This window comes from Sphaerodactylus townsendi, linkage group LG07 (assembly GCF_021028975.2).
Source record: "Sphaerodactylus townsendi isolate TG3544 linkage group LG07, MPM_Stown_v2.3, whole genome shotgun sequence".
Lineage (NCBI taxonomy): Eukaryota > Metazoa > Chordata > Lepidosauria > Squamata > Sphaerodactylidae > Sphaerodactylus > Sphaerodactylus townsendi.
The window spans coordinates 72,493,722-72,506,084 of NC_059431.1; the positions used below are offsets into that span (position 1 = coordinate 72,493,722).

Below are 12,363 nucleotides of genomic sequence, written 5' to 3' on the forward strand. Positions count from 1 at the left end.
CGGAAACCTTCCCTGTTACCCACCATGTATTTTTAGAAAATGGGGTGGGCCAGGTAGGCTTCTGATAGGCTGAGCAAATTAGAAAAAAAAATGCTTCCAGCAGTAGCTTCCTCTGCCACAGCACAACAGTCTTCACTCTGGCACTGAAGGGAAGCTGTGCACATGTAAGAGAATATTTGTAAACCATACATTAATTTTAAGAAGCTTTCTGAAATGTTTAAGCACGCTGCTAGAATTTTGCATCGCCTCACTCACTGACATATTGTGGTTGACTTTTCCTCTTGTCATAGTCATTTGGTGATTTTGCCTATAGCCCTGTCAGAATCCCAAAGGTGTCCACAGGCTCAAAAAGGAGGGCGCCTGCTCCACATTGGATTCAACACTAAGTATTACTTCCCTCCCTGCAACTGGGGAAAAAAGAAAGAATGAACAGATGAGAATTCTTTCTGACTAAAGGAAAAGTAGTATCAAATCTTGAAGTAAAGCCTAGACAGTTGCATCAACCATATTTGATCAAGGGGTTGCTCTTAAGGGCTTCTAAAAACTATACACATCTTCTGTGTCTTTGTAATGACAGGAAATAAGTCTTGTCAGTGATGAAGAGGAATCCTGTATGCTACTTTTCAAACTAGAGGTAAATATGTAGTTTGAGTAAAAATCTATGCATTTATGTCTTTTAAGTCTTGGAACTTGCAAAACAGCCTAATTGGAAAATAAATGAAACAGAGAGATAAAGTCTAAGGACATATCTACACCCTACATCAGTTTTATATTCCACAAAGCTATGACTATTCCTGAGAATTGTAACTTTTCAAGAATGCTGTGAATTCTCTGGTAGGTACTCCTAGACCACCCGCTCAAACCACTGAACTACAATTCCCAGTGTTTCTTGAGGAAAAAATATATGACTTCTTTAAACATGAAACAAGATAGTTCTGAAAAAGACATGAGTGGGAGATGAGTGCTGAACTGAAATCTTACTTGGCTCTAACAAAGGATCCAGAAAATGCACTTACCATGATAATACACCAGATGTACCTTGTATGGTGCCCATGGAGGCTTTTAAAAAACTGCTTTGTCAGTAGCTGCTGCCCCAGCTCAAAGATCAGTCACTGTGTGGCTGGGTTGACCTCTTGAGGTAGCCATTTTGTGGCAGCCATTTTTTTGGCTATGCCTGCCATGATGTGACAGAACTCCAAAGGTGCCTGCAGGCTCAAAGGTTTGGGGTCTTGTCATATTTGGTTTCTACTAATAAAGCTAGCTGAAAACATACAGATGGATGAAAAAGTGACCTTTACCTACACATTGTTCACTTTGAAGTTTGAAAAAACCTTTACATCTGTCAGGTATTCTAAACTTGCAATGCAGCTGGGAAGGGGTAAATAAGGAAAATGACATCTTACAAGTTACTTATGTTTAATGCTTAAAAGTTTGAATGCACAAACAATAATCTACCATTATAGAAGTACTTGTGGTCAATACAATGCATTAGAACTATGTACAATGACACAGTTTAGTATCAAAATCTTTCTACACTGTAGAGTATTACGAAACTGTTAATGACATCAAACACTGAGCACTTAAAACACTTTTTTTGCTACCACATTTGGAACTTCAATGAACAGTCCATTTCAACTTGCAGCATTAACCCATTTCTAGTATGAAATTAAGTAATTTTCTACTTACACAATAAAGGTTTATCTACACAGTTCTTTTGATTTTGATCCATAGCAGCAAAGGCACTGTACATCAGCAGATCCACAGACTTAAAGATTTTTTTAAAGCATTCAAAAAATATGTCACAGGTCATAGTTTAACAGCAACAACAACAACATAAAAAGATATCACAATGTTTCTGGCACAATGGCTCAGCCTGCGTCCGTTTCAGGGACGTTCAACTAAGACTTGGATAGAACTGGCGGTAAATAAAGAAAGTCCTTCTCCCAAGTGAAAATCCATTCTGTTCCGCACTTCAGAATGAGTGCTCTTCTAAATCCTACCTCTAAGGTCCCCGCTTTTATAGTTTGTACACTTGTAGAAATCCATTCCCTTCTCAGTGCCATTTCCAATGAATATATCAAATATTTTTCTGTAATCTTTGTAACTGCAAAATTGCCCAAAGACACACATCTCCCTTTTCAAAGAAATGTGGTAAAAATGTCCAGGAGGGATGAAGGTGATTCTTTGAGACAGGTTATTGTACTTCTTGCTGAAACACACAAAAGAAAAGTGATATTAAAAAACCTGAACCACGCACTGTATTTATAGGTGTCAAAAGCATAACATTGTATGTAGCTCTGTTTATAAACCACTGTAAATGACAGATTATTATAGAAGTTAAGAACAGCTTTGTGTGAATTTGGTATTCAAGTATTTGGTAACTTCGTTAGATGCATTTATGTGTACATGTGAATTTGGCAACAGTTAAACTTGCCACTGATAGCAAATGCAGTAATCATATTTGCCCCCAAACATGGGCCTCAATAAGTGGGAGGGGAAATATCTTGCACCATCATTGTGCTTTATCTTCATTTCCTGAAGAAATTGCTCAATCAGGCCATGAACTTGTACAGTAATGACTTATTGGGTAAAAAGGAACAGTGCACAGCATAACAGTACAAAAAAGTTTACTGTTATCATTTTTCCTTTGAATTTCCATTCACCGCATGGGTGTTACACTATGTATAACCTACTCATTGGGAAAAGTCTGTATGAGTGGCGCCTATCAGTGTTGGACTTTTTGAAGTCCTGTACATTTTGTTTATTTATTTATTACATTTATACCCTGCCATATCTCAACAACTCAAGCTGACTTACAATAAAAAGTCCATCTTTTAAGTCCAACTTTAGATACTTAGAAGGTTCAGAGACAAGACAGGCAAGCCTAGTGCATAAAGTCAAATAAGATGCTCTTCTTCTGTCATGTACAGCCTTTGCCACTCTAGAGGTTCATGCAAATCAGCCATTTGCCTTTGACATTTATGTATTATTTTTCAAAAAGCACCACTCAAAGCTGGTAAATAGTCTATGTGCACCCTCCTTTTATAATACATTGTAATTTTTCCCACAACCAGCCTTCCCAACACTATAAAAATAAAAAAAACGAACGCACCTTTAAATCCAAGGCAGAAGCAGACTACTTTATTTAGTCAGTTCCTTGTTAAAAATATTTCTTTTAACCAAAATAAATACATTACATCTATAATACATAGTTAAAAGAGTCAGTTCCCTGTTAAGTATGCTTATTCCATCTTCTTCCATGTAGACTGCTGGAGATTTGGTATTATAAGTTCTTAATGAATATTTGTTACTAAATATCAAATTTGGTGGGGAAAATTCCAGGTTTATGATGAATGTTTTCAGTCCTCGGTTTGTGAAGGAGTGAGAGAAAATTCAGCAAATTTTCAGCAAAGTGCTACAAGGAGGAGAACGATTTTCATTCAGATTTGTCTCTAATAAATAACTTCATAGACTGTAGCTTTCTTGTCCCCAGAGCCAGTGACAATGTATTTGTCATCCACAGAGATATCGCAGCTAAGCACAGAAGAGGACTCTTTGGACTATATAATCAGAATGAAAAAAGAGAAAAAGGAGTGTTTTATTAACCATTCTTTGACACATCTGTTCCAATATTTCAACCATTATATACATACTGAAATCTAAGATGATTTAGACACCTTCTGTACTAAAACAAATTCTATCAACTCCATGTCCTCTTCCATAACTGTGTTGCCACTAGGTGCATACCCCCCCCCCCCACCCCCATTATTTTTCAGCTTTGGGCATACTGGATCTAAAAAATATTTCTATCCCCAAGATTCCTGAAAACTAATTACTGGTATGATATTCAGATTTGAGTTTTGTTTTCTGATTTTCAGGTTTATTATTCCCTATGGGAATTTTTTCTGGATAGCTGGGAGTTGTTTTTAAAGGTATAGACTCCAAAATTACACTGGAACCCAAGGAGTCCATTCTATGGACCCCTGAATTAAACCAAGGTGTCCCCAGCCAGCCTCCATGATTTCTTATGGCATGGGGGGGGGGGGGGAAACACAAAACCTGTTTCAAAGGCAAAAGCCATGCCTGAAAGCAGCAATCACTGGTCAAATGTCTCCCATGGAAAAATGAACAACAAACCTAATAGAACCACTGTAGAACCCAGTAATCCCAGAAAAACCACAAGCTTTATGTGCCAAGCCAAACAGAACCAAAATCAAATCAGAGAAAATCTGCAGTGAAAAATTGAGGTGTGGGAGGATATTCTGCAGCCCTGCAGAACCAACTGCAATGTGCAGAGGCCAGAAGAACTCAGGGATACTACAGCAACGCGAACCAAGAAAAAAAAAGTCCTCAGGAGCCTGCAAATGCTGGCTCCTGATCTGGTACAACGTGCAACAGCTTAAAAGTGATTTTGTGATATTTGCATTCAGGAACCACAGTGAAAGCAACCAGAGTTAATTATCACACCGTAAGAACTGGGCAGGAACACAAAGGAATGGGTGTGAAAACATTTCTGCTCAAGAAAAGGTTGGTTCATGGTGCCAAAAGAAGTTCCAGAGGGGTCTCAACTAGCACATGTAGTTTCTGATGTGAGACTGCACAGTGGTCCCAAAAAGTAGTAAGGAAGATCCATTCGGAAAAAGTAACTGAAGGATGTTCAAATGACCTAAGTATTATTGTTATTTTTGACTTGGCTCAAAGTCTGATGGATTTCTTCCATATTCAATGTTCAGCATCAACAGTACAAATTCCTCTCAATATTGCTTTTTAATGTGTACATATCCCAACAGAGAGTTTGCCATTCTACAAAGATTCTATCTGGCTAGATTCTCTCCATATTTTACAAGCAAGACATGAGCGAAATACCTAGCAACATTACTACTCTTGGCTAGTTGCTGGAATAGGTAATTGATTCAGCTCAAAAGTTGGAACCCTCAGAGGTTTGTGAAATTTTAAATATTCCCTAAAAATACCTAAGAATAAATATTGCAACACTGGTTGGAGAAAGATTTAGTTACAGATTACAGCTTTGAGATGGTAAATTGCCACAATCCAAGACAAGCTGCAGGCTTTTTGTAACTTTTCACAGCCTTCATCACAGATCAGGTTGTTAGTCTGACACCCACAGAACCACTATTCTAGTATCATTCTCCAAACTTACTCACTACAAATTGAATCAAACCCAAGTAATAAACACATTGTGGGAAAAGACAGTTCAACATTCCGGCTCAGATTCAAATAAGTTCACCAACCACAATAAATCAATTTCTTTCAACTTCTATATTGGCTGTTAGAGAATACCGGTTTAGCTATGCCCGCTGATTGTGTCATATATCATACATTTGTCCTGCATCCTTCTTCAAGGAATATAGGTTGAGGCACATGAACAAATCCCCATTTTATCTTTGCAATACCCTTGTGAGTAGATAAAACTGGTAACTGGTCAAAGGTCACCCAGAGATCTTAAAGATGGTAGATTTGAGAATAGTTGAAATACATCACTGTCAAGTGCTGTGTGTCTAATAGCACTGTATGCATACAGTAACAAACTAAGTAAAAATCTGTGTGATCTTATAGCTTTCCCAACGGAAAGTTGAAAGTCAACACAAGGCTTAAAGACTTCTTGGCAGCAAAAATTAGTAAAATGCATTGAATATAGCAAAATACATTGAGTTCCTTGTTTGTTTTGTCAGTCTGATTAATCGTGACTGTCTCAAGAACACTCAGCACACAGTCTGGAACCCATTGCATCATGCTAGCTTCATATTTTGTATACAACATTCAAGTGATACTATTCAATGAAACAAGACATTTATCCTAAGGAGGGGGGAACTATGTAGTGAGCATCACTTTGATCATATTAACACATCACATTTTTGTTTTTATTTGCACATATTACATCTTCTATAGATGTATGAACAGAAAGTGGGCATCTTTTCTACCTACATGTACCATGCAAATACATGTGCCAAGGAGCCATGATTATGTACAGCTTTCTGCCACATCTTTTTTTGTCAGTGCAAAGAAAACTGTGTTAAGCATGAAAGCATTTATTTATCTGAAATGGACTAGCTAGGCCTGCTCAAGTTAATATTATTAAGATCTTTGCTTGAGGGTCCACTCCATTTCCTTCCACTATTGAAGATACTATTAGACTGTTTTTAATGTATAATCATATTTTTATTGCACAGCTGTTTTGGTTTGTAAGCTAATTCAAAAGCCTGCATGGACTGAAGAATGCAAGATATACATTTTAAATATATGTATAATAGAACAGGCAACAAAAATCACAATTGTAGTTGTTAATTGAAAATAAACATGATATTTGATGCTTGAACTTGTGAAACTGGGAAATAGCTACGCAACTGCCACCTCACATGGAAAACCATCGAGGCAGTTTTTAGATAGATGGCATTTCTGAAGCACAAACATATATTTCTGATGCACAATGGTGTAGATTGCACAGACTGACCTATTGGAAAGGCTGATGATAGGTACATCTGATCTTAGGTGAGATGGATGGGATGGGGGAACAGTTAATGTTTGAGCTCCCCTGCTTCTATAATTTTACCTGAAATATACTTGCTCCATAAGGTGTTCTCCACGCATTCAGAAGATTATCTTTTCCAGTGCTTACAAACCACTTGCCTGAAATCAGATATTACCATTAGAAGCTGTTGGAAAACAGAGTTTTATATCCTCAGAATAGATTCTCTCTATTCCCCTTCTTGGTGAAAACCACCATATGCACCAGGCCCCTTTATTAAAATATGAGGTATTAAAATTGAATCATGCCTCAAAAATTATACTACATCAAACACCTGGTTCCCACTTCCTATTTTCAGGTGAAACATGTTTGACAAATGAAAGAAACTATTGGTGTATATTCAATTGCTTACCACAGTGAGCAAATTTCAGGGACAACACACAACTCTCATGAAGATGCAATTGATACTTGTCCGGTTTAGTGACATGCAGAACCTCAACATTGCTGTTTTCCATCCCTACAGCCAACCATTCTCCAGTTGGACAATAACCCAAAGAGAAGATCTGGAAATAAAAAGACAATAGCTTAATGATTAAAAGGGGAACATGAGATGCTTTCTAAACAGCCTGTTTTGATACTACTGGAAATGACAAAACTCATTTTTGTCTACCACATAAAATTTCAAAAATGTAAATCAGACTTCTGTAGTATATTAAGATGCAGCAGCTGACATACAAAACTTATCAATTAATGATATTTAACATACGGTATTAACGAAGATGTCAAATTTATTTCAGACTTGAGCAAGATTACCGTATATACTCGCATATAAGTCGACCCGCATATAAGTCGAGGCACCTAATTTTACCACAAAAAACTGGGAAAACTTATTGACTCGCGTATAAGTCGAGGGTGGGAAATGCAGCAGCTGCTGGTAAATTTCAAAAATAGAAATAGATGCCAATAAAATTACATCAATTGAGGCATCAGTAGGTTAAATGTTTTTGAATATTTATTTCAAAGAAAAACAGTAAACTGGCTCTGTAAGTGGAAAAGAGGGTCAACAAGAACAATATGGTCTCAACAATAACTTTAAAAGTACAAAAACCTTAGCTCAACCAGCAACCAAGCTAAAACACAAGAGTTAAAATCCTCCAAAACTGGATTCCTCATCATCATCTGAATGTCCAAATGTAACCCAACTTAGATTTTAAGAGGGATATTATCAGAAATGGAAAATCTACTATTAGCTTCCATTGTAAACAATGGGGGATGGGGCATCCCCTTTGGGGATCAATAACTTTGGATCCCCTGACTCAAACTTCACCAAACCTGGCTGGTGTCATAAAGAGACTCTCCTGATGAGACCAGCCAGGTTTGGTGAAGTTTGGTTGAGAGGGTCCAAAGTTATGGACCCTCAAAAGGGTAGACCCATCTACTAATAGCTCCCATTGAAAACAATGGGGTATGGGGGAACCTCCTTTGGGGGTCCATAACTTTGGACTCTCTGAACCAAACTTTACCAAACTTGGCTGGTATCATCAGGAGTGTCTTCTGAGGGTACCCTGAAATTTTGGTGATGCTAGCATAAAAACTGCGCCCCCTACTGGCCGGCAAAGTAAAAACACACAAAAAATTTTAATGACCCGCATATAAGTCGAGGGGAGCTTTTTCAGCATTAAAAATGTGCTGAAAAATTCGACTTATACATGAGTATATACGGTAGTTGTTTTTAGACATTAGCTTGGAGACAGATCTACAGACAGGACAACTTATCATCAATAGTTGTCATGTAGTTTGACAACCACATTATATTATTAAAAGGCTGTGGCTCCTTACAGAGGTGGTGGGAAAGACTTGGGTTTTTCCAAGCTTGTGATGCTTTTGGGTGGAGATTATTTTTATCCCTTATGAAAATCAGTGAATAAAACAAAAGAAAAGATTCTTCTGTGGATGCCCTTCTTGATCTTTCTATAAAAACAAACACTGTCTAACATGTTATGGTTTTTAGTGGGAAAGCACCTGTGATGTGAAGTCATGCTGCTGTAGCTGTCTTCCTTCCCTCAGATCCCAGGACCTCACTGTATTGTCCAGACCTCCTGTCCAGAGCTTAGTGCCATCATTAGAAATGTCAATGCAGCTGGCTCCATCTGTATGGCCTTGGAATTGCCTGAAAATGCCAAGTTAGGAGAAAAGTGGAATATGGTACAAACACGGCAGTTTAGAAATACATCTGCTTTGAGATGGGCATTTGAAAGTGCTTCAGGTGCAGCAAGGTGTTCAGAAATCAAAACACAAGGGAGAAAGACAATGCTTTCAGAAAACCAAATTAATTTTCTATTTGCTGGGAATAAGCTTTTGAATTACAACAAACCCTTTTTCACAAGCTTAAGTATTGTTCTTGGCACAGGGTCTTAAATTTACCTTCTTACAGCTACTTTAGTTCAGAACAGCCTGCACAGGATTATTAGTCTATGATGTTCCAAACATTCATATACAATTACTGTTCAAATTCTTTACAGGTTATTAGTTTCAACTTTGGGTTTCTTTCCACTGGAGGTAATTGCAAACCAATGTGTAGCTAAGAATTCCCAGTATCGAGCTGCTTTACATCTTATCTGTGTTTAATTAGGTTCAAAGCCTAGTGACCTATCCATGGCTCTCAGAAGTAAGTTACACTTACACATACATACATTGCAACAATAATGGGAAAACAGGGTAAGAAAGTATAAGGCCCAGATCACTATGGGTAGTAATTCCTCATTGCCGTTGGTAGATTACACCTAATCAGGAAATGGTCTCTTCATAGAATGGAAAGAATCCAAGAAAACAAGAGACTACAAAAAATATCACTGGCCCAATAGCACGGTGAGTTCGAAATACTGCATGTAGGCACTCAATTTCTGGCTGCTTTTTATGTATGGCTCTATTGAAGTGGCCCTAGAAAAGCAAATACAGGCTATAGTCAAGAAATTCATCACAGCCAAAGAATCCAAGCTTGGTTGACCTACCTAACTAGAGTCTGATTGTGCAGATCCCACACGGCAATGTTCCCATCACTGCAGCAGGAGAAGCAGACCTTGGAGTCAGGGCTGATTGCTAGAGCATAGCAGGCTGGAGCGGAGGACGTCAATTCCGCTTTGATACGTGGAGTTGGAGCTGCCAGGTCCCAAATGGATAAAGTGCTGGCTTCCCCACCGACAATCAGGGTGCGGCCGTCTGGGAGCAATCTGCAGGAGCGGATGTAGTTATCTCTGTTCTGTGGAGACAGAATCCATCAAACAATTACTCATGAGGAAAGGAAAACAGCATTAACATGAGAGCAGAAATCCATAAAAGTATTGTATTCCCTCTTGGCTTTAATGAGCCATTTATACTTATGACAATGATAAAGTGGATTAATGCCAGAAAATTACATGACATTAGGGAAGTACTTAAACTTGATCTACAAAATTCAGCAGTGAGAGATATTTAATCTTAATTAGCATCAAAAAGCACAGACCCACACCAAGCCCCAAACAGTTTGAAGCTCATGTAGCTGAACGCTTATGTAGCCAGTTACATTGAAAAATAAAAACACAGAACTCACTGCTAACATTCTGTTAGTTTAACCCCTTGAAGGAGATTAATACAGTTTTCAGTAGACAATCCCTTTTTAAGATTTGCTGCCAATGCCAAAGAAAACTCTGAGCATTTAGACTAAGATCAGCAAGTATTATTACTTTATAATATTTTATTTTCCAAAGATTGTCTAACAAACCACTTTGCAGATTACAGCAGAAGATGTTGTACCACAGGGCAAATGACACGGAGAAAAGTTTGTAACAAATGGTGGCTCCGGTAGGCATACACAAATAATTCATATGTTCCTATATAAAACCTTTATGGAGATTTTTGCCTGATCACATGCTAAGAGGGGAGGATAGTGAACCAAGCTTCAGGCTCTCATGCTAGGATAGGATGGTATGTGGGGTTAGAGCTATAAAACCATAATGGCTACAACATAGCTATAAACCAAACAGTCCTGGATTCAAATATTATCTCTGAACTGATTAGTAAGCCTTTGGGAAGTCATTAAAATTCACTTGAGTACCTCACCGCCAATAGGGGGAAAATAATTCTGCCCTTTACAGGACTATCACAAGCAAAACTGAAATAACATAGACAAAGTGCTTGGAACTCTTTGAATAGGTATATAATGGCTAAGCATTGCCCTCATCCTTGGATACATGCTTATCATTTCAGGATTATTGCAAGGGTCTTCCCTAACCTCCAAGCCTGAAAAGAGTCCCATGATTATCCCTCGGGGATAGGGCGGTATAAAAATCTAATAAATAAATAAATAAATAAATAAAATTATTCAGTTATTGAGGCGGGGAAGAGAGAAGAGAAGTAAGAAAGGGGGAGAGTGTACTATATCATTCCATGGAAGCTTACTCAATAAGACTGGAACATCAAAAATGGGTTTGTCAACACTAGCTAAGCCAGCACATTTAAGTCAGTGTAGCCTCACTAAGTTAATGGAAATATGCTGTCAAGAATCAAAATGCTCCAGCTTGATGAAAACTTCCCTGGAGCACTTGCCTGCCTTTAAGTAGTACAGATTTTTGATTCAGGCAACAATTTCAATCTCTATCACAATACGTTATTTTCTCTTGGCTACACGCAAAGCTAAACAATTTTTTTAAATTTAAAAACACACACAGTATATTGCCTAAATTGACATATTCACAAATTATGCCATCAATGCTGAAACCTCTTATCAAAAGGGACAGGTTCCACTGAAACAATTAAATTAAATTCTACAGTTTAAAATAGGTGATAAATGGATTAAGCAGTTGGTAAAATGGAATAATAAATGTTTTTAAGTCCTACTGTAAAAAAAATCACCTATACACAGAAGCATCGAAGTGAGCATGTCATTTACAGCTTCTACAACCACCAATGATGACTAAGCCCTTCTAGGACTGTCTTGTTACCATCACACCTTCTACCTTGATCTGTCTCTTTACTTACCAGACAATCCAATTGAGACACAGGGCTTTTGTTTCCTGGATGGCTGATATCCCAGACCTTGACGCAGCCTTTCCCACCAGTATACACATGTCTTGTAGGATTGCTGATAGTCACTGCACACACCACTTCCCCATGGTTCAAGGTGTTAATCTGCCGAGCATGGCGTGGGATCCCTGGCCCAATAAGGGCATCCGGAGGGAAAGGTACAGGTTGCATTTGCCCATCAGCACTAACATGAAATGAATAAGCTCTAAGAGGAAAAAAAGAGAAAAACATATTTTAATGAGTCACCCCGAAGAACACTATGGCATGTATTAAGGGCATTCTCAAATATTAACTGAGAAAAAACATCCATAGTGATGTATAACTTCTTTAGCCACATGCCACATTTTTATAGCCCTGCATTTACTTTTTCACACAGACTCCAAGGAATTATATTTGTTTCAGAACGGCAGACCAATCAATGCTGAACTGACATGGCAACAGTCAGCCTCACCAAGAAGAACATGTTGTATGAGACTGCCAGTTGGCCACTTGTGAATAACCTATCAACAACTTCATCTCAAACACTCTGCTAGGGAGAGCACTACAGGGGTCAAATTTTTGTTCTAAAATGTGATGTGCTAGAGCACTTTTGTAACCAAGCACAACTTTATTGAAGACACAGCCAGAACATATTATATGGCCATAGATGCAGAGAAACTAGTCTTTTTGTAGCAGTAGTACTCATGTGGAAAACTCACACAGGCCTCTGAAGATAGCTTACAAATCTCTCGGAAGAGATCTGCTGCTGCTATATTTGTAGCATGAAGTTGATGACTGAGCAGCAAGCTTTATTTAAATACATTCTAGCATTTTTA

At 38.1% G+C, this 12,363-nt stretch overlaps 1 protein-coding gene across 1 annotated transcript in view; it reads right to left on the reverse strand.

The window, feature by feature from the left end:
• Nucleotides 1-1,399: 1,399 nt before the first annotated feature.
• The window catches only part of LOC125436231 (transducin-like enhancer protein 4), an 84,648-nt gene continuing 73,684 nt past the window's right edge, over nt 1,400-12,363 (reverse strand). The window contains exons 10-16 of the mRNA XM_048503066.1: nt 11,504-11,753; nt 9,499-9,746; nt 8,510-8,657; nt 6,900-7,050; nt 6,572-6,648; nt 3,113-3,560; nt 1,400-2,209 (exon numbers count right to left, since the gene is read on the reverse strand). Of these exons, the coding sequence (XP_048359023.1) occupies nt 3,453-3,560; nt 6,572-6,648; nt 6,900-7,050; nt 8,510-8,657; nt 9,499-9,746; nt 11,504-11,753 (982 nt within the window). The 3' untranslated portion in view covers nt 1,400-2,209; nt 3,113-3,452. The remainder of the gene's footprint in view (nt 2,210-3,112; nt 3,561-6,571; nt 6,649-6,899; nt 7,051-8,509; nt 8,658-9,498; nt 9,747-11,503; nt 11,754-12,363) is intronic.